This window comes from Dermacentor variabilis, chromosome 7, assembly GCF_050947875.1.
Source record: "Dermacentor variabilis isolate Ectoservices chromosome 7, ASM5094787v1, whole genome shotgun sequence".
In the NCBI taxonomy this organism is placed as follows: domain Eukaryota; kingdom Metazoa; phylum Arthropoda; class Arachnida; order Ixodida; family Ixodidae; genus Dermacentor; species Dermacentor variabilis.
Window position 1 is genome coordinate 67,136,980 of NC_134574.1, and position 21,292 is coordinate 67,158,271.

Consider the following 21,292-nt stretch of genomic DNA (forward strand, 5'->3'; position numbering starts at 1 on the left):
TGCTCTCTGCACCGACACGTTGCATCCAAACGACTTGGTTTTGAATGCGCATATCGCCAATGCGGTCTGAATGACAGCCCCTCTGCTATACGTGGGTCGACAATCCCCAATGCCACAATCTGCCTTTGAGAAACGCCGTGATAGGAGGCTCGGGATATAGTTTTGGACAGCCCGGGGTTATGTAGCGTGTACCGCAAGTATGGTAAAAAGAGCGTTTTTACGTGTTTTCCCCCTCGGAATTCGGCCGCCTCAGCTATTTGCCAAACTCACGATTCATGCTCCCTTATTTGTGCTCGGTTGGAGGATAAATATCCATTTAACTGCTACGGCAGCTAAAGATGGTTGCTTTGGTGAGGGACGAGGGAGTGCCGAAGGCACGCCCATTTATATGATTATAATCGTGGTGCTGCTAGGGCTTGGAGGCAATAATATCTTGAAATGAACCAAAAGGTGCGCGGGTTTTCAAGTGTACCAGAACGGAATTAAGCGGGCCGAATTAAGCACCATGTCTCCTACAAATAATGTTAAAGTAAAGCAATAAAGTCAATTTATACGAAAGGTAACTGGCTTAAGGGTGCACTGCGCGGCGAAGACACCGAAAGCAAATGGCGAAGACAATTCCGGAGTAAACGATAATATAGCCACAGTCGGTCAAGAAGTGCGACTTCTAAATATGCTTTCTCGAGGATGCAGGTGTTGATGGACGGCTGTGCCACTATGAGAGCCGCACACCGTTTGTCGCTCCTGCTTGCAGTTCCAGAGTTGTGGCCAGGAAGTCTACGGCTATCACCGCAAAAAAATACTTGTAGGAATGATGATAAATGAAATAAGTTTGTGTTCTAGACCTAATCCGATTTGCATCTTCAGTTCAATGTTTAAGTTCAGAGAGCTTTTGATATTTATTAGATTTAAAGTGAGCATATGATGTCGAGATAGTCCTCTATGTGATACGAAATTGCCAGGACGAATTAGCTTCAGTAAGCATATAAGGGTGCTTGTTGGCTACGTGTGTAGTATAAACCCTATGTTCACGCATACGCGCCTGGAACTCCCGGATGCTCCTGACGATCCTGTAAAGCTTGATCCCTGAACTTAGAAGCAGCTGTCTCTCTCTGCACGACAAACAGCGTCAATTGCCCATCAAATAACCTCACATCCATCACCTAGCGCTCTCCAACATGGCGGTGTGCTTTTGTGTGAAGCCGATTATTACAGGAGACACCTGCTGCTCAAACACCTGTTTCTTTCCCATAAAGTGCAAATAAATTTTAGCTATGTCCTGTGCTCAACTCATCAAGTGTTTCCCTTACGAGCTGATTCTTTAAAAGAAGAGAGCGAAGTTATTCGACATAACCTGAAGCATTCTCTGCTGTCACAAACACGAGATAGTTCTTTATTTGTGACACGGTGAGCCGTCACGGTTGTGGTTAGATTAAAACTTGTTTTCCGTGCCGTACTTGCAGTATTGTTTAGCGGCTTGAAAGGGTAGTGACGGCCTCTGCTTCACTCTGAAAATTCTGACTGTTTGTAGGCTCTCAGATTCGCAAATAGCCCGTAGGAAGACATGGAAAACTACGCATACCGCCAAAATGATGTCGCTGTGTTTCTTTCTTTTTAAATCCCGTTCTTCTAAGGCACATAATAAGGGAAGCAAAGTATATGTAAAACAAGAGAAGGGAAGCGCAATCGAGGCTGGAGGTAGGTTTGGTGACGCGATGGAATTAGCAAATTTGCAGAAGCAAGTCGACATCAGCTAAGGGAAGAGAGGGATAATTGGGCATCGCTAGGGACGTCTTCGTTCAACGGGCGTAAAAGCAGGTTGATGATGAAGGTACAGAAAGAAGGACTGGAAAAAATATGCGGATCCTAAGCTCTGTGGGCATCGATGTAAGCGAAGTTTTCTGCGCGGTTTGCTTTGATGGACGATAATTAGCGGTGATGTTCACAGGGGAATGCTTCATTTCTTCAGCACTTAATTAAAAGTGAGAGTGCTGAGTTGGTGGTAAACGCGACCCCGCGTGCAGTACTGCTGTTTGTCTGCTTTGTACACAGAACGCACCGGGAGACGTGTTTGCTTAAGGCGTTGTTATGCGCCATTGTTTATAATCTCTTAAAGGGTTTAGCATATTTATTGCCTCGCATGGCACATCGAATGTGAGATAAGTGTTAATCCTTAATTGAATTATGGGGCTCTACGTGAGGCACGGCGTATTGCCGGACTCCGGATATTAATTTTTACACCTAAATCGAAGTGCCTAAGCAAGTTGTATTTCGCTCCTGTTGAAATATGGCTGCTGTGGTTGGAATCGAACCCGTGACCTCGAGCTATAGAAGTGTTGGTTTGACGTGCGCGGAGTGTCGCCTGTACCCTACGGTGCATCACTGCGGTTTTGCGTGTGCACGCCCTACGTCAATGGTCCGTTTGACTAATTCGCATGGTGTTCATTTTTCAGAAATATCAGAAACGTGCTGTACCGTACCATCACTTTACCCGCAACTGCTGTCGTTTCTATTGTATTAGCGTTCCTATGCCTTCTCACGTCATCTTTTTCCTATCCCGCCCTCCCCTCTTGAATTAGAACAGCGTGTCAAGAGGGTTGTGTTCGAGACTGTCGGTTCTACCTGTACTACGCCGCCTCTGCCTACCTGCTTTCCACCATTCTATGTAGCTTCCGTCTGAGCTTGCTCGCTTGTAGAAAGGCAAGCGCTGCAGTTTCTGCAATGCTTTTGAGTGGGGTCACGGATAATTACAGCTGTCAAGAGGCAGCTGCGGGGGTATTATGCACGTTCGATGTGGTGCAAAGGTCCAAACGAGTTTCTCACATTGCCTTTTCTCTCTGCCATGCTCCTTCCAAGTATATGCACGCTCTGAGCCACGCGCGTGCGTGCAAGCAATCCAGCAAGCAAGCGAGCGAGCAGTGGAAAAGCCGAACTAAGAGGCAAAGAAAACTTCGCTTTGAAAGGTTGTTTTGAAACAGCTTGGCTGATTCACAACCTCGTAATGATCTCGAAGCGGTAATAGCACCTAGCTTTAAAAAAAAGAAAAAAACGCACTGGCAGAGAGCGTATTAAGACAGTCAATACTGTCTACCTTATTGCTAGGGGACATGTAAAGGGATGACTTGCCGCAAGCGGTCGAAAGGGCCGGCAAACATGCGGACTAACGCTTTAACTGCCGAGTGGCACCTCTATTTGCAATTAATATGTTGTAGAACATTTTCTTGCATAACAGCATTGCTTCCTTGCATACGGGATACGCAGAGCTTGTTTCTTAGGTTATAAATGTCTGCTGTAGAACAACAAACCGATAATCGGTCGGTGTTGAGGAGAGTCAAGCGAGGCTCTACTTTGCGGGTCAACGCAGTTCTGTCGTGCACTGTAGCTCGCGCCATTTGCGCCACCGATTCTGTCACTGTGATGCTTTCAACGGTCTCTAGACAGCAAGATAGCTGGGGCTTGCACGACTCTGAAGGAGAGAAAAATTCGAGGACGCTTAAGCTTCGCCTTCAAGAGTGGAACGCGATACTGTTATCGCACCTCGTTCGCACCGCCCACTTATTCGCTCGGCATGCTCTTGACGAGACGAAGGGGAGAAGCGGGCGAGTTGCGCGCCATCTATTGGGGCAGCGCCGTACGTTGCGAGGAGGGGATCTTCTGTGTTTGCCGCAAGATGGCTCTGGGTGTGCACCAAGCGCAGAAGAAATGTAGCGGAAACGTACTTCACTACTCGTTTAACTGCGACTTCTGTAATTTACACGCTCATAATTACCGATATACACCGCAGTATAACTTTTTACGACACGTTTCTAAGGCACCACCGCATTCACTAGAGGCGCTTTTGTCCCGCTGTGAAGCATCGAACTCATGGCTGAGTGGTAGCATCTCCGTCTCACACTCCGGAGACCCTGGTTCGATTCGAACCCAGCCCAATCCCAAGTTGTTATTATTTATGAATTGCCTTCCGGGATTTTCCACTCACGGCCAACGCCGCCGACACCAGCTTTTCTGTGACACGAGCTCCTTGACGCTGTCGTGTTAAAGATTTCCTCCACGCCACCGACGCTGCCTGATGTTCACCAACGGTGATTTCCCGGCGGCGGGAACCTGTCGTTAACCTGAGGACGCGCCCGCCTTTGCAATAAACGGCGCCAATCTTTTCTACCTATAAAATATTCGCAGTTTAAACGGACACTAGGGAAGCAGCCTAATCCCTTTTATACAGAGAAACGCGATGCTCACCATTTATGCATCTGATGCAGCGGGTTATCTTATGCAACGTTTCCGCTTATGCAGTATCCGCCATGGTCGCTTAGTGAAGGCTATGGTGTCTTGCTACTCAACTCGCGGTCTCGGGGGTTGAAGCAGGGCAGTCGTGGCTGCATTTCTATGGGGGTTAAATGCGAAAGCGGTCGCGTACTACAATAAGGTGGGCGTGAAAGTACCGGACTCTGTCACAATTGATCCGGAGTCCCTACTATACAGCGTGCCACCTAAGCAGATCGCGAGTTTCTCAGTTAAACCCTACCATTCTTTTATTTCTTGTTTATGTGCCGAAATGCAAACACGCCTTTAGGGTGATGCGACAAGGAGGGAGACGATATGAAATGCTTGTCGAGGTAAGAATGGCATTGATAGGTCGATGTCTAGAGAAGTACAAGGGAACTGTCCTTCCTTGGTCACAGAGGTACGTTTAACCATTACGGCGGCAAAAGTTTGCGAAAACAGGCATATACCCATCGGGACATGGCAAATAAATGAAACATTGGTTGGCCTAAATTCGGAAAATTTAAGAAAATCGAAGAACCGTTCAACATTACGCGCTCTCCTATTACGAGGTCTCTCTGCTTAGGAGATGTCTGTGAGCCGAGACTGTATGTGCAGGTTTTGTATGGTGTTGATGTCGTGCCGAACTGCGGCATGCACAATGGCACCACTACGTTGTTACTCAAGGTTTCCTCGTGCACGCATAAGTCGGAGAATCCGGTGGCACATAGCAAGTAACCCAATAATGTGGTAGCCCATATACTCAAAAAATAGAAGACAATAAATAAGCCATTGAATTGCATGCACTCTTTCATTAGGAGCACTTGTGTTTTTTATGATTACATTATACAAGTTCCACGTCCCTATATCACGTTTCACGACGCAGAATTCAGTTGCCCTCACTAGCCATGTATTATGAGTTAACTCTGTGCTATATAAGCCGATTTGCGGTATTTTATTTGGCAGATACTCAGCGACCCCCCCCCCCCCCCCGAAGCCACAATGGAGGGCGCTGAAAATTATTCGCTTCAAAAAGTTGTCCACAAACGTTTCAATGCGTAAAGCATCTGAATTATGCGTCTGTTAAGTTTTGTTGCACGTTCTTCTATACATGGACTATTTGAAACTATTTCGCTACTTGAGATGTCCTCACAATTTTCTAAGTCCTGTCGATTTCTTGGTACTCGCCAAGTTGCCATAAGACTCAGATCTTACGAGCAGGTTGATCCGCACCTGTGAACTTTACTCGTGGAACTTGTCAACTCGTCGAACACAGCAGTTAGTTTACGCAAATGATGGTGAGTCGGCGAGCCCCCGAAGCGCACCGCGATTAGAACATTTTTTTACATTGTCTTGTGCGTTCATAATTTGCCGAAAAGTTTTCCAATTTTGCCAACACCTCTTCAAAAGAATTTGCGCAATACTCCCACTTCCATTAAGACGCAAAGTCCGCCCACTGGAAAGAAACTGTTGTGACTGCTGGCTTCCCCTGTCAAACATAATAGACAAAAACACTTGTCAAACGTAATAGATACATAACGAGGGAACCGACTCCTTGATCCGCGACATCGCGGCTGATGGTTTAAGATGCACGGAGGAGAAACACGCCAGCCGTGACTGAGCACTCCTAGCCGGAACTTTGGTACCACGTGGTCCCGCACACGGATCCACTGTTACCTCCCGTGGTCTCAGCGGCAAACAGGACTCCGTTCCCCATGTTAAATAGAAAAACTTTCTTTGTCAATTTCGCTCGTTTTCGGGGTTGGCGGTGAAGGGTGGTCGGTGCTTTGTGGCCGGTGATCAGCGGTCGCACTTGTCGTAAGGGGCAGGTAGAAAAGTTCGAAGAACCTCTTTGAAGCCAAGTTTCGTCACTGAGTATGGGCCAATAGGTGTGTTCCGCTCTACCATGAACATGTTTCACGCCAATTTGGGTAACTGGGTGTGTGCCACTGCGAATGTGCGACTCTGCTTTGACGAAAAGGATCCCTTAAATGTCCCCGATGTTGAGCGCAATCAAGCCACGCCACTTAAGTTCCTCAAGGAGAGAAACCAAACTCCTTTGCAGGCTGCGCCACAAATGCTTTCGGCATGTGCTACTTTTCAACGAACCTCTACATAACTTGGCACTAGATGGAGCATAGCGGCACTAGATGGAGCAGCGCGTCCAAAACGAAGCGCGAGAGAGAAACCCCAGTTCTCGCACGACGCGCTTTGCACCGTTCGCATACACCTGTGCGCCATGCATTTCGGATGCCATGCGTAGTCGTCGTGGTGGTGGCGTTAGATCGCGCTGAGCGTTCTTAAGAGATGCGTGAAACAGGAGTCAAGCTGCAGCACACGCGTCATACATAACTGGTTTCGACTGTGTCGATACGTTGAGACTATACTAATTCAATGCTAACGTATTACCATCGACAGTAATCGTGAGATGGGTCCTACCACATTTTTGTTCTGCTATTCCTTCGTGCCTACTTTGTTTTAACTTTCCAGCTGCAAGACTAGACCACTGATGACGGATGACGCTGCCTTCGTAAAGACATGGGCACTGCGAGAAATATTTATTGCAATAGGAGTAGGGGTATCCTATCCAGTGCCATGCAGTTTTTGTTGGGCAGCATTCACGTGGAGTTGAAACCGAGTTTGTGTAACCGATGCCTAGCCGGTATCCACCTGTATTCGCGTGCTGATCCCGAAGATAGTGGCGTTTGGAAACGTGTGCCGATGTGCCACTGAGTACGCCCCGCTCTTCAATGAACTTTATGACGCCCTTTTTTGTCATATTGCTGTCATCCTGATGTCCCACTGGGTACGTTCACTGGGCGCACAAGGTATGGGCTACTGCCTATGTGACGCTCTTTAATGAGACTCGTGAACGCTACCTAGGGTGACTGCGCACCACGACAACTAAGAATTGGTACAGTGTGACACCTATGTAGCTGCGTCGATGTCAGTTTGAGTTGACTGTTGTTAATGTGTTAAGCATGCTGAGGATACCTCACACACTTTTCGTTACATTTCTACTATGGACGTCTCTAACCACTTTCCAGCCAATTTGGGTTCACTGTACAGTCCGTGGTTTAATGGGTAGAGGATCGGGCTGCTTTGCCGAAGTGTGCTCATAACCAACTGTTGGACCACTACGTGACTGTGTGTGAATTTAGTATGTGACGCAGGATGTCTGCCGCTCTTCAATGATCTTTTTGACGTCAGGCTTGGCTACTTCGCGCGCGCCACTGCGTATTTGCTGCTCGTCAATAAACTTCGATGATAACTTGGGTCCTTGGGCTCTTCTATTAACCTCTTCGATGTCAATCTGAGTCAGCGCGTATATGGAACTGCGCACAGGCCACTCTTCACCCTAATAACAACAGGATAAAAGACATATCATGAGTTGCACGCCCATCATAAACTTGATTGCTAATTGCACTAACAAGGCCAATCATCCCCATAGTATGGATGCGCCAGCAATTTTCCTTTTCCGTCAGCGTACCGAATCGATGCTTGAGGAACTGCGAAGACCCACAGCACCGTATCGTGCCCTCGGCCAAGATGGCGATTCGGTCCCCGACGACGTCCGCTTCTTCCATATCGTGCGTGGTGAGAAGCATGGTGCACGTGCGCCGCATCTTCTGCAGCAGGTCCCACACCTCGTGGCGGCTCTGGGGGTCCAGTCCGGCCGTCGGTTCATCCAGGATGAGCACCTGGACGACGCGGGACGAAGTGAGTCAGCAAAATCTGCAGAAGCTGGTAAAGGACCAAATTGAGCTCTTAAAGAGCTCCTCGCCGGGCCCTAATGAAAATTTGTTTATACACTGGACATATATTTTATTAACTTCGTCATTACTAAAACAATCGATGCGCTGAAATTTTGGCAAGAGTGGGAAAGGTTCCGTAAATTTACTGTCACGCCTTCAATTAGAGGTTCCTGCAGAAGCTGCCACATTTCTACAAACAAGTGCGACAGTTGAGCCCTGTTGGGTGAAATAATATATGAGGTACGATGCGCCGCAAAGGCTTCCGTCATGCAAAAACTGACCCTGTACCAAAACTAACAGAAGGCTAATCGGGTGAAGCACTTCAGTTAGAGCTTAGCACCTTGGGATCGGCGAGGATTGCAATGGCTAGGACGAGCTTCCTCTTGACACCCGAAGGCATGGCCCGCGGCAGACTATGCAGGTGTGATCCGAAGTGAAGCGACTTCACTAGAAGCTCGATCTGCTCTGCGATGGCTTCGGGGGCGACGCGCTGAACCTGAAAAATATATTAAAATATGAAAATGCGTTTCAATATGGCAAATGTAAAGGGGCAACGTCCTGTACACGTCTGTCCACGCGACTTGTTTCTGCTAAACCCACGGCGGTAAGCTTAGCTGCTGCGTTCAACAGTCTCTATTAATCCTGATTTATTCCTGCAATATCTGCACATATACTGTATAATATTGTAACGGTTACGAAAGGCACGTAAAAGAACACGAAGAGAACGAGGAGTTAGAGAGGCCGGACTGCGCTACGATCACGCTACGACCAGTGTCCATCTCCTGTAAATAAAACATTTCTTCACAACTCTTCGCAACAGGTGGAGGTGAGGGGTAATGGACACCCGACGACGGAGGCTGAACCACAAGTTCTTCGACAGAGCCGTCGCCTTGCTGGACTCCCACCGAATCCATCGGAGCTGAACATGTTCTAACACGCAGACGAACAACGGCCCATTCCAACTGCTGCGTCAACCGGTTCCGTTCTACAACTGAGAGATGCGCGCCCCTTCGCCCGAAGATCGGACGAAGACGTCGAGGAATGGTTCATCTATTATCACCGGGTGAGTGCCACCAACAAGTGGAATAGCGCTTCTCAACTTTCGAACGTCATGTTCTTTCTAACTGATACTGCGTTCGTGTGCCTCGACAATCACTAGGAAACGTTAACGACATGGGGAAGAAGTGTTTAGGAAATCAAAGAGCGATTCGGCGACACCGGGACGAAAAAGAAAAGGGCAGAACAGAGGCTACGGCAACGCGCGCAAGTGCCAGGCGAAACCTGCACGGCCTACATTGAAAGCAGTAATAAAACTGTGTAGGATGGTGGACACTGGAATGTCTGAGGAAAACAAAGTCGGGCACATACTAAAAGGAATTGCGGAAGATGTTTACAATTTCCTCATCGCAAAAGACAACCTGGCTTCCGTCGCCGACATCATTCGGCACTGTCGGACTTTCGAGCAACTGAAGACGACGCGCATCACGCCGAAGTTTGGCTGGCTTGCCAATGTGACGACAGTTGCAAGCGTGCACTGCAACCAGCCCCTCGATCTTGCATCAACGATCCGACAAATAGTTCGGGAAGAGCTCAGCTTGCACGCGCAAGTGACACATCCAGGCACTCATAGTTTCCGCCTATCACCAGATTTCGAGCCAAACGGGGCATCCTCCTACCAATATCCTGCGGCGAAGGGCACTGAGGATTATGAACTCGCGCTCCGACAGTAGCCACGTCTCTACGACTGAGGCCTACTTATGACGCTTGGCCACAGCGAGAACAGCAGCGTTTTTACCCTGGAGGCGCTGTGACTTCTGTCATAACGCGACAAGAACAGCACTGACCGTATTACCACGACGTGACTTATGAACGATATAACGGATTTCAGCAAGCAGCAGAGACACGTTATCCGCATGACAACGAACTTTCTCGCCGACCGCAGCCGCCTAGCATTCGTTTCGTGGAAGATGCTGTGAACCGCGACCCTGCCTTGTGCTACAACTGCGGTTCCGCAGGCCATATAGCTCGGTATTGTCGCCAAGGCCGTCAATCACGAAGGACACCATCGATGTTCTCGCCACCCGGAACCCGTACTTCATGACTTGCGGACGCCCGATTTGCTTCCAATGGACCACTTCTCACACAAGACAAGACGCAGCGATTCGCCAGTATCCGCGATGAGGTTCACGCCCCAAATAATCATCCTCCTCCCTCTTCGTCCCCTCGACGCCGTTCTTCCTCACCGCCGCCGGGAAACTAGCATCCGTGGCCAATGGAGGTGAGGTCACTGGACGGTCTTTGAAAGAAATACCTCTGCCTGTTGTCATGCTCACAAACAGGGTGAATGTGTCGATTGACGGAATACCGACCATGGCATTAGTTGATACTGGGGCGACTGTGTTTGTGATAAGCCTTGTTTTCAAAAACCGTTCAATAACCACAAAGTTATGTTTTCTTGGAACGACGGTATTACCCTTCGTGGAGTAGGCGGCGAGTGGCTTCTTCCCCTTGGTGTTTGTGCTGCGAGTGTTTTGTTGACTGGGAAAGTGTTTGTGCCGGAATTCCTTGTTCTCGTTGTTGGCACGATGTTATTCTTGGTATCGATTTTCTTGAACAGTGCGGCGCTTCCTTGGATTGTGGGTGCGGCGAAATATCATTAAACAAGTTATTTACATCAGCGCATTCCGAACAAAGCTGGCGTGGTGAAGACAGGTACACACACACACTCAGTTTTCTTGGTGAACTGATTACACCATCGTGGTGCCTTACGCTCGTTCTTGTTTCTGCAACTACTGTTGACGATGACTGTGTTGACCTTGTAGTTAGGCATGTCCACATAAACTGTGCTAAAGATATACTTGAGCCCTGCTCTGTCGTGTGCATGACGAAAGGAGTCGCCACATTGTGTGAGCTAAACTGTACCGCCAAGCCAGTTGTTCTTTATTGCGGTATGAAAATTGCTCTCTTCGATGAAGCCGCATGTAGCTGAATAGATGCACTAACTGCGGACGTCTCTAGAGCTTGCTCTCCTTGCGATAATCGCTATTCTGAAGAGCTAATGCTTGGCATTATCGGAACGGAGGTCCTTGCCAGGAATGAGGCTGCATTCGACTTCACGCATGGAGATGCACCCCTTTATTTACCGTCGTCTCCCGGTCGTCACAGAATAGATACCGGCTCAGCACACCCCATCCGCCAAAAGCCCTACCAAGTTTCATCCTCCCAGCGCCATGTTATTGCAGAGCAAGTCAAGGAAATGATGAACAAAGGTGTCGTTCAGGATTCGTCTAGTCCATCGGCAGCCACAGTAATCCTGGTCCGAAAAAAGATGGCTCCTAGAGATTCTGCGTAGATTAGACATCTACACGCAGTGACGAAGAAGGATATGTCTATCCACTACCGCGAATCAATGACGTCATTGATTGCTTACTCGCTGCTTCTTACTTCTCAACACTTGATTTGCGATCGGGGTATTGGCAAATCCCTATGAACCCTGCCAACAAGGAAAAGACCGCTTTCGTGACTCCAGATGGCCTATTCGAATTAAACGTTATGCCTTTTGGCCTTTGCAATGCTCCTGCCACCTTCAAAATAATCATTGACACAGTACAACGTGGTCCAAAGTGGGAGATATGCATGTGTTAGCTCGATGATGTTGTAATCTTCGGCCGCACGCTTGAAGAACATAACGAACGCCTCAGCCTTTTCTCGACTGCATCGAGAAAGCTGGACTAGTTCTAAACTAAAAAAAATGTCACTTTGGCGAACGTCAAACCCTGGTCCTGGGACACTTAGCCGACAAGGATGGCGTCAGACCCGATCCTCGTAAGATTGAAGCGGTGAGCTCCTTCAAACCACCGCAGTCAGCACGAGAACTGCGCTCATTCACTGGGCTATGTTCGTATTTTCGTCGTTTTGTTCCCCGGTTTGCCAACATCGTTTACCCGTTGACAAATATTTTGCGACAAAATGCGTCCTTCGATTGGACACCAGAGTGTCACGCATCATTCTCTCAACTGAAGTTTATACTAACGTCAGCACCCCTCTTGCGTCACTTCGATCCACCTTGCCCGACTGAATTTCACACTGATGCTAATGGAATCGGGATAGGAGCGGTTCTGGAACAACGTCCCAGGACGCAGAACATGTCGCATACGCTAGCCGTTGCTTGAGAAAATTTGAACGCAATTATACGGTTATGGAACAGGAATGCCTGGCAGCTGTTTTCGCCATACCTGCAGAAGTTCGGTGGCGCAGAAGTTTCGGTGTTATCTTTGCGGTAGACCATTCAAGATTACCACCGACCATCATTCATTATGCTGGCTGGTCGGTTTGCGTGATCCCTCTGGTCGCCTCGCACGTTGGGCGCTGCGCCTCCAGGAACACGACTTTGTGGTCTCGTACAACAGTGGCCGTCGTTATGCTGACGCAGACTGCCTCTCTCGTATTGTTCTTGCGACTACCGACTGCGATGCTGAGAATTTTGACGACTGTCTCGCTGCTGTTGCTTCTATGTTCCCTGACGCGGCAGATTTTCAGCAAGAACCACGAAATGATCTTACCCTCGATCCGCTTTTTGTCGCCGCCCGTACTTCTCAAGGCAGCGGTCGCTTTACTGTCCGTAATAAATTACTCTACAAAACTAATTATTCCGGGCATGGAGCGCGTTTTCTGCTTGTTGTCCCCGAGAGCCTTCGCTCCGACGTTCTACGCGCCATGCATGACGATGTGACATCCGGTCATTTCGGCTTCGTACGAACGCTATACCGCACGCGGGAGAGCTTTTACTGGCCCAAGATGTACGAAACAACCCAGCGCCATCTCACTAGTTGTGAAACGTGCCAACGTCACAAGCGACCGACCACCGCAGCCCCGGGTCCCCTTCGGCCATTGACAACGCCCAGTACGCCGTTCGTGAAAGTAGGCATTGTCTTTTTGGGTCCATTCCCGTTATCTACAACAAGAACCGCTGTATAATTGTCTGCGTAGCCCATTTTCCACGGTATGCAGAAACAGCAGCCATACCGTCTTCCACCGCTGCTTGCGTGGTGGTCTTCCTGTAGAGTTCCGTGGCCCTTCTTCATGGCCCACCACGTGTCATCATCAGCGACCGCGGTCGCCAGTTCACTGCTGATGCCAGTGAAGAGTTACTTCATTTGTGCACTTCACAGCTCCGTCATTCCATGCCGTATCATCCACCGACCAATGGCCGCGTTGAAAGGACAAACAGAACGCTGACCAACATGCTTGCCTTGTTCGTCTCCTCCAATCATAAGAACTGGGACGACGCGCTGCCCTTCATCACTTACGCATACAACATGACGAAACACGAAACCACGAACTATAGCCCATTTTATCTCCTGTATGCAAGGTTACCTCGATGCCCTCTGGACAATTTCTTACCATTCGTTCTGCAGAGGGACGATTCTGTATCGAAGACATTGTGTCTCGCCGAAGAAGCCCGTCGAATGGCTCGTCTTCATACTCTGGCCTCGCAATGTCGTTCGAAAGAGCGATACGACGACCGCCACGTGCAAGTACCGTTGGAAAAAGCTGACTTGGTCCTTCTTTGGACACCGCAACGCAAGCGGGGATTGTGCCAGAACTTCTTGTCACTATATTCAGGCACATTTGTAGTTGTGGCCAACCTGAGCAAACTTACGTTATAGCTCGCCTCCTGTGCAATGGTCGGTGATCAAGCAGAACTCAGCTCATTCATATTGCTCGCCTGAAGCCTTTCTAACCTGCCTGTCCATCCTGACTCGCCCCACGGTCTTCGTCTGCTTGCGGCGAAATGTAACGGTTACGAAAGGCAGATACAAGAAGAAAGAAGGGAAGACGAAGAGAATGAGGAGTTAGAGAGGACGGACTGCGCTACGATCACGCCACGATCAGTGTGCATCTACTGTAGATAGAACCATTCCTTCGGAACTCTTTGTAACCATATGTAATTATGATACTGCAACCCTTCAATGTCTGGTGATTAATCCACTTACCTTGGAGTATTCTAGACCGAATAGCTTCCTTTGGTGAGCCGGTTTTGTGGTATGTCGGCAATTCGACGGTGTTCTGACTTGGGGAAAGCAAGGCGAGGAAACGCGCGGAGAGAAAGGGCTTGTGCTTTTCGGCAACAGAGTTCCAAAGAGGGGCGGGAGGGGTGGAGAGGGGAACCTCGAGGTGTAGGGAACGCCGTGCGTGAGGTCTCGCGCAACCGAGTAGCAGGGAGTGACGGCTAGCAGCGGAGGGGCAGGCACACTGTAACTCGTTAGCTAGCTCGCTCGTCCCGGGAGCGTTTTTACATTTGCTAGTAGGTACAGCGAGGCATGGCGCTTTTGACGGCGCTCGATGTTTCTGCGTAGGCACGAGTAAGAGCGGGTGCAAGAGAAAATATAGGGGCCTTTGTTCCTTGAATATGTCCGCTAGGCATGCGGCATTGCGGAGTGCGGTCCAGTTTACTTACGCTCCGCCGCTGGCTGCCCGCACAGTAAGGCAGTAGGCATGGACGCCCCATTTGGTGATCGCTGTGTCTGGAGGGACAAGATTCTGACCTACTAGCAATTGGAAATACGCGTCCCGGGAAGGCGAGAAAACAGTGCTCCTCCTCTCGGGCAAGCGAGCTGCGGGGAGGAAGCGGAGGGATGAGGAGTGGAGGCTGTCGCTCACTCATTCACTCGCTCGCTCCTTCGTCGCACGTCTGGCTGGCCGCGCAGCGGTGGCCAGCCCATCATGTACAATGTGGCGCACCAGAATTCCTAAACGAGAACGGTACCGCCGAGCGGCGCTGCCGCGCCGGCGTGAGAGCGCCGCATGCGGCGCAAAATTCAACTAGCGGGTGCACACCTCTCTCATCTCTCGTTAAGACAGCCTCGATTCCCTCTTGCACTGCGCGTGTTTTTGGGGACGTCTCGTACCGCGCGCGGTGTGTGCCTACGTGTGCGTGCGTTGACGTTTTATTTGAAGGACGATGTACACGCTTCTATTTGGCTTTAAGAAGATCGGTACGCGTGACGAATATTTTCATCACTGCAATGCGGCGAAAGGGCAGCGTCTGCTTAACCATGTAAGTGACACTGAGCACATAAATGAAAACGACATCGTATGTGCCGCCGGAAAAATTGTCGGCACATACGATGCGTGTAAGCTAAAGTCATTTTCGCAGTTTCCCACAAAATATTTGCTACTAATCAGTGTTGTCTTTGATGGCGACAAAGGACTCGCATCGACACTGTGCGGAAATAAACAAAATACATCGCCGCATTGCACAAGTACGACATGCGCACGCAATTTTAACTAATACATCCCCTACAATATATAATATAGGTAGCAATGTAAATCGCTTGGCCATATTTTAAAAGTGCTCAAGTGACGACAGTTGAAAGTATTAATAATGATTTCTGCTTCAGCAATGACAGCGTGACCTAGACACGGCCGTGCAACGCCCTGTAACTTGATGGATCGGTGCAGTGGTGATGTAGGAATGAACTCCGGTTATGTTCATTGCAAAGTGCGTATATTCAATTTCTCGGCATGCGTAAACGACGGCCACTGCTAGCGCATGCAAATGAAGTGGTTTCCATTCTTGGGCAGCACACACACACAAACGAAACAGGAGAAAGCTGAAAGTTTTTATACGAATCAAAGGATTATATACACAGTAATCATCAGATTCATGTGGATTACATGTAAAAACCGTCATTCACGCACAAGTAATCATTGAACGAAATCGCTTCGTTTGCCAGTTTACTTCGTTCCGCGCACCGCAGTAATCCATGTCTGCCGTCTGCTTTTTCCGTATCATTTTCTTGTAAATCGGCAGAATTTCACTGGTGGCATCAACTCTTTCGTGTTTACATTGCTGTCGCGACAGTTAACAACACAATAATAATTTCCAGTCATCCGAAGAAGCGCCGTCGCAAAGAAGAGACGTTTCGCGCGCAGCGCGAAGTGAACGTGGGTGCGACCTTGAAGGGAAGCGGTGGAGACATACACCCGTTGGAGGTGAAATCGTTCCGCCAGCGGAGAAACAATCGCTCGCGTCTAGGATTAAACTTGGCGTGCGGACGTGTATGGGAAACCAGCGCTGTCCAGGAGGCGCTACGTCAGTTTGAGTGTAACTCAAGTAGGCCGACAGCGTCCGGCAGGGAGGCCACAAGGATTGCGCGGCATACTTAACGATAACAGACGTGCGCCTGTATCAATTTTCGCTTAGGCCAGAGCACCCAGAAGTTCTGTTCATAGCCATACGGGTTGCGAGAAGCGCATGCGCTGCTACGTTCTAGCACGTCTCTACCCAGACAGGTCAGAAGCTTGACACATGTGCTTCAATGTGAGCGGTGAATTTGCAGATGCGAAATTGCAGCATGTACTACTGTAAACCTACTCCACCACTCGTTAGGCTGTGTGTTACGACGCTGCTGTTGGCACGCGAAGTTTCAGCGCTGGTTGCCCGTAGCGGATTTTCGCCCACGAAAAACAGACAGCACGCGTAGGCGAGCGTTCCGTCGAACGCTGACGCCGCCCATGCACCAAGTAAAGCAGGAAGTGAACGCGTTCGCTCTCCATGGTTGCCAGGAAAGAACTGCGGGAAGGCCGAGGAAGGTACCGAGCGGGAGGGCGGGTGCTGTTGCGGCGATGGGCGGCAAACAGGGGGTGGACTGTCAATCAACCACACGTTCGTTCATCCGTTCGTTAAGGCTATTCGCTTACATTGACAATCATCGCCGATGGTTTCTGCATAGTTTTTTTTTTGTTAGGATATCTTCTTCACAGTTTTTACACGCAGATCTCGAATCGCACACTTATCCAGCACTAATGTATTTGTAGCTTATGAATTATTCAGTAATTATTATTTCACAAAATCGTGAATATCCCACACCTCAAATCAATCTAGTTTTGAGGATTTATAACACCAACCAAATACCGGCGACTTTGTCCCCGCTGTAAAACACTTTATTCCGATCCAAATTTCAAAGGAGAACTCAATCATCATCCGAATAATTTTAGTGTGAACGTTTTGTGTACGTGGCAACGAAAAAACTGTGGAGATCCCACGCACTATGAGAATCGACGTTAGCGAATCATTTTTCAGGCATTTTGCTATGTAGCACCGTTTCGCAATGCGTTAACACGTTCACACGTGTTTTTGTAAGTACAGTATTCTTGTGCGAGACGCAACAGTGAAATACAACGCGAGAGTGGGTGTGTTTGCCGACAGCAGCAAGAACGATGACGACGTAACGACCATTGCATGATTTCTACAACCGATTGAATTCCTGTGAACTAGACACACGTAGGTGCGAAATTGGCAAGAAACGCAGCAACCAAATGCTAATTGACGGCATCACGTGGTATCGCTTGCAGCACAAAAGCGAGTGACTTGACGACCAAACTGTTGTACAACCTACATCCTACCAGCGGCGTCGTGCACTACTCGACTTGGCTGATCTTCGAGCGGCCAGTCACGTGACAATTTTGCGTGTATTCACGGCCTCCTTTCACGCTAGGAAAGACCTTCATGTAGCACGTATAGACTGACAAAAAACTGCATCGGGAGATTTTCGTGTTGCTCTAAAATTTTCTCATTGACTCTTTTATTCTAACTATAATATTTGAGAAGTTGAATAAATGAGACAAATCACGTAATGAGGTGGAATGCAAGATATATTCTGAGCATCCGCATGCGACGGCAAGCAGCATTACCTTGTTTCTGTGCAGCTACGTGGCATTTGCATATGTTTATAAATCTTGTTGCGTGATAGGTGGGACAGCCTGCATACACTACGTTTATCCCTATTAATTGCTGTATATTCAGATGCAGCGGTGGCGTAGAGGTAGAACACCCGCCTCGCGTGCAAGAGGTCCGTGGTTCGAATCCCGGTGCCGCGCAATTTTCCACCGGATTAAAAAAAAAAAAAATCCGCGGGTTGATAAAATTGCATAAACAGGCCTGGAGTGTGGCCTGATCCCGGTGACCAGAACCGGTAACGCACTCCCTCACCAGAGCAGGATTGGCCACCCTGGTGCAGTACTTGGCCACAACCTCCTATATGAACACAACAACCAAACCCCGGCCCTCAGTCCCCAGCAGCTGCGAAGCAACTGACCACGGCGGCGGTCAGACCTGCGACGCTGCAGAGGGTGCTAAGAATCCCTGGCTCCGGACAGGCCGCCATTGGAATATGAACCTGGCAACGTTTAACGCTAGAACATTATCTAGTGAGGCGAGTCTAGCAGTGCTATTGGAAGAATTAGAGGGCAGTAAATGGGATATAATAGGGCTCAGTGAAGTTAGGAGGCCAAAAGAAGCATATACAGTGCTCAGAAGCGGGCACGTCCTGTGCTACCGGGGCTTAGCGGAGAGACGAGAACTAGGAGTCGGATTCCTGATTAATAAGAATATAGCTGGTAACATACAGGAATTCTATAGCATTAACGAGAGGGTGGCATGTCTTGTTCTGAAACTTAATAAGAGGTACAAAATGAAGGTTGTACAGGTCTACGCTCCTACATCCAGTCATGATGACCAGGAAGTCGAAAGCTTCTATGAAGACGTGGAATCGGCGATGAGTAGAGTGAAAACAAAATACACTGTACTGATGGGTGATTTCAATGCCAAAGTAGGCAAGAAGCAGGCTGGAGACAAGGCAGTGGGGGAATACGGCATAGGCACTAGGAATAGCAGGGGAGAGTTATTAGTAGAGTTTGCGGAACAGAATAATATGCGGATAATGAATACCTTCTTCCGCAAGCGGGATAGCCGAAAGTGGACGTGGAGGAGCCCGAACGGCGAGACTAGAAATGAAATAGACTTCATACTCTGCGCTAACCCTGGCATCATACAAGATGTGGACGTGCTCGGTAAGGTGCGCTGCAGTGACCACAGGATGGTAAGAACTCGAATTAGCCTAGACTTGAGGAGGGAACGGAAGAAACTGGTACATAAGAAGCCGATCAATGAGTTAGCAGTAAGAGGGAAAATAGAGGAATTCCAGATCAAGCTACAGAACAGGTATTCTGCTTTAACTCAGGAAGAGGACATTAGTGTTGAAGCAATGAACGACAATCTTGTGGGCATCATTAAGGAGTGTGCAATAGAAGTCGGCGGTAACTCTGTTAGACAGGATACCAGTAAGCTGTCGCATGAGACGAAAGATCTGATCAAGAAACGCCAATGTATGAAAGCCTCTAACCCTACAGCCAGAATAGAACTGGCAGAACTTTCGAAGTTAATCAACAAGCGTAAGACAGCTGACATAAGGAAGTATAATATGGATAGAATTGAACAAGCTCTCAGGAACGGAGGAAGCCTAAAAGCAGAGAAGAAGAAACTAGGAATTGGCAAGAATCAGATGTATGCGTTAAGAGACAAAGCCGGCAATATCATTACTAATATGGATGAGATAGTTCACGTGGCTGAGGAGTTCTATAGAGATTTATACAGTACGAGTGGAACCCACGATGATAATGGAAGAGAGAATAGTCTAGAGGAATTCGAAATCCCACAAGTAACGCCGGAAGAAGTAAGGAAAGCCTTGGGAGCTATGCAAAGGGGGAAGGCAGCTGGGGAGGATCAGGTAACAGCAGATTTGTTGAAGGACGGTGGGCAGATTGTTCTAGAGAAACTGGCCACCCTGTATACGCAATGCCTCATGACTTCGAGCGTACCGGAATCTTGGAAAAACGCTAACATAATCCTAATCCATAAGAAAGGGGACGCCAAGGACTTGAAAAATTATAGACCGATCAGTTTACTGTCCGTTGCCTACAAAGTATTTACTAAGGTAATTGCAAATAGAATCAGGAACACCTTAGACTTCCGTCAACCAAAGGACCAGGCAGGATTCCGTAAAGGCTACTCAACAATAGACCATATTCACACTATCAATCAGGTGATAGAAAAATGTGCGGAATATAACCGACCTTTATATATAGCTTTCATTGATTATGAAAAAGCGTTTGATTCAGTCGAAACCTCAGCAGTCATGGAGGCATTGCGGAATCAGGGTGTAGACGAGCCGTACGTAAAAATACTGAAAGATATCTATAGCGGCTCCACAGCCACTGTAGTCCTCCATAAAGAAAGCAACAAAATCCCCATAAAGAAAGGCGTCAGGCAGGGAGATACGATCTCTCCAATGCTATTCACAGCATGTTTACAGGAGGTATTCAGAGACCTGGATTGGGAAGAATTGGGGATAAGAGTAAATGGAGAATACCTTAGTAACTTGCGCTTCGCTGATGATATTGCCTTGCTTAGTAACTCAGGGGACCAACTGCAATGCATGCTCACTGACCTGGAGAGGCAGAGCAGAAGGGTGGGACTAAAAATTAATCTGCAGAAAACTAAAGTAATGTTTAACAGTCTCGGAAGGGAACAGCAGTTTACGATAGGTAGCGAGGCACTGGAAGTGGTAAGGGAATACATCTACTTAGGACAGGTAGTGACTGCTGATCCGGATCATGAGAGTGAAATAATCAGAAGAATAAGAATGGGTTGGGGTGCGTTTGGCAGGCATTCTGAGATCATGAACAGCAGGTTGCCATTATCCCTGAAGAGAAAAGTTTATAACAGCTGTGTCTTACCAGTACTCACGTACGGGGCAGAAACCTGGAGGCTTACGAAAAGGGTTCTACTTAAATTGAGGACGACGCAACGGGCTATGGAAAGAAGAATGATAGGTGTACCATTAAGGGATAAGAAAAGAGCAGATTGGGTGAGGGAACAAACGCGCGTTAATGACATCTTAGTTGAAATCAAGAAAAAGAAATGGGCATGGGCAGGACATGTAATGAGGAGGGAAGATAACCGATGGTCATTAAGGGTTACGGACTGGATTCCGAGGGAAGGGAAGCGTAGCAGGGGGCGACAGAAAGTTAGGTGGGCAGATGAGATTAGGAAGTTTGGAGGGTCAACATGGCCACAATTAGCACATGACCGGGGCAGTTGGAGAAGTATGGGAGAGGCCTTTGCCCTGCAGTGGGCGTAACCAGGCTGATGATGATGATGATGATGATGATGATTCACCCTGCACTCAACATGCAATTTATATCTGTGGTAGCGTTTTCGTTACGGAATATCTTCTCAAGTTTTGCTAATCTTTTCTCTTCGTAAATTTTTTTTGCATGTGTATATTGCATTGAAACAATTACGTATACCCTTCAACAAGCCCACTCTAATGTGATAACTAGGCCTTTAAGGTGCAATACAATGAAATTCAATGAAATGAAATGTTAATTAAGAAAGACCTCGGCTCCTGAGACAAGCAGTGAAATCA

The 21,292-nt window shown here is 48.3% G+C and overlaps 1 protein-coding gene across 1 annotated transcript in view; it reads right to left on the bottom strand.

The window, feature by feature from the left end:
- Window positions 1–21,292, bottom strand: part of LOC142587497 (phospholipid-transporting ATPase ABCA3-like) — a 130,810-nt gene that overhangs the window by 63,550 nt on the left and 45,968 nt on the right. Inside the window, exons 7-8 of the mRNA XM_075698551.1 lie at window positions 8,359–8,514; window positions 7,754–7,964 (exon numbers count right to left, since the gene is read on the bottom strand). Coding sequence (XP_075554666.1) covers window positions 7,754–7,964; window positions 8,359–8,514 — 367 coding nt within the window. The remainder of the gene's footprint in view (window positions 1–7,753; window positions 7,965–8,358; window positions 8,515–21,292) is intronic.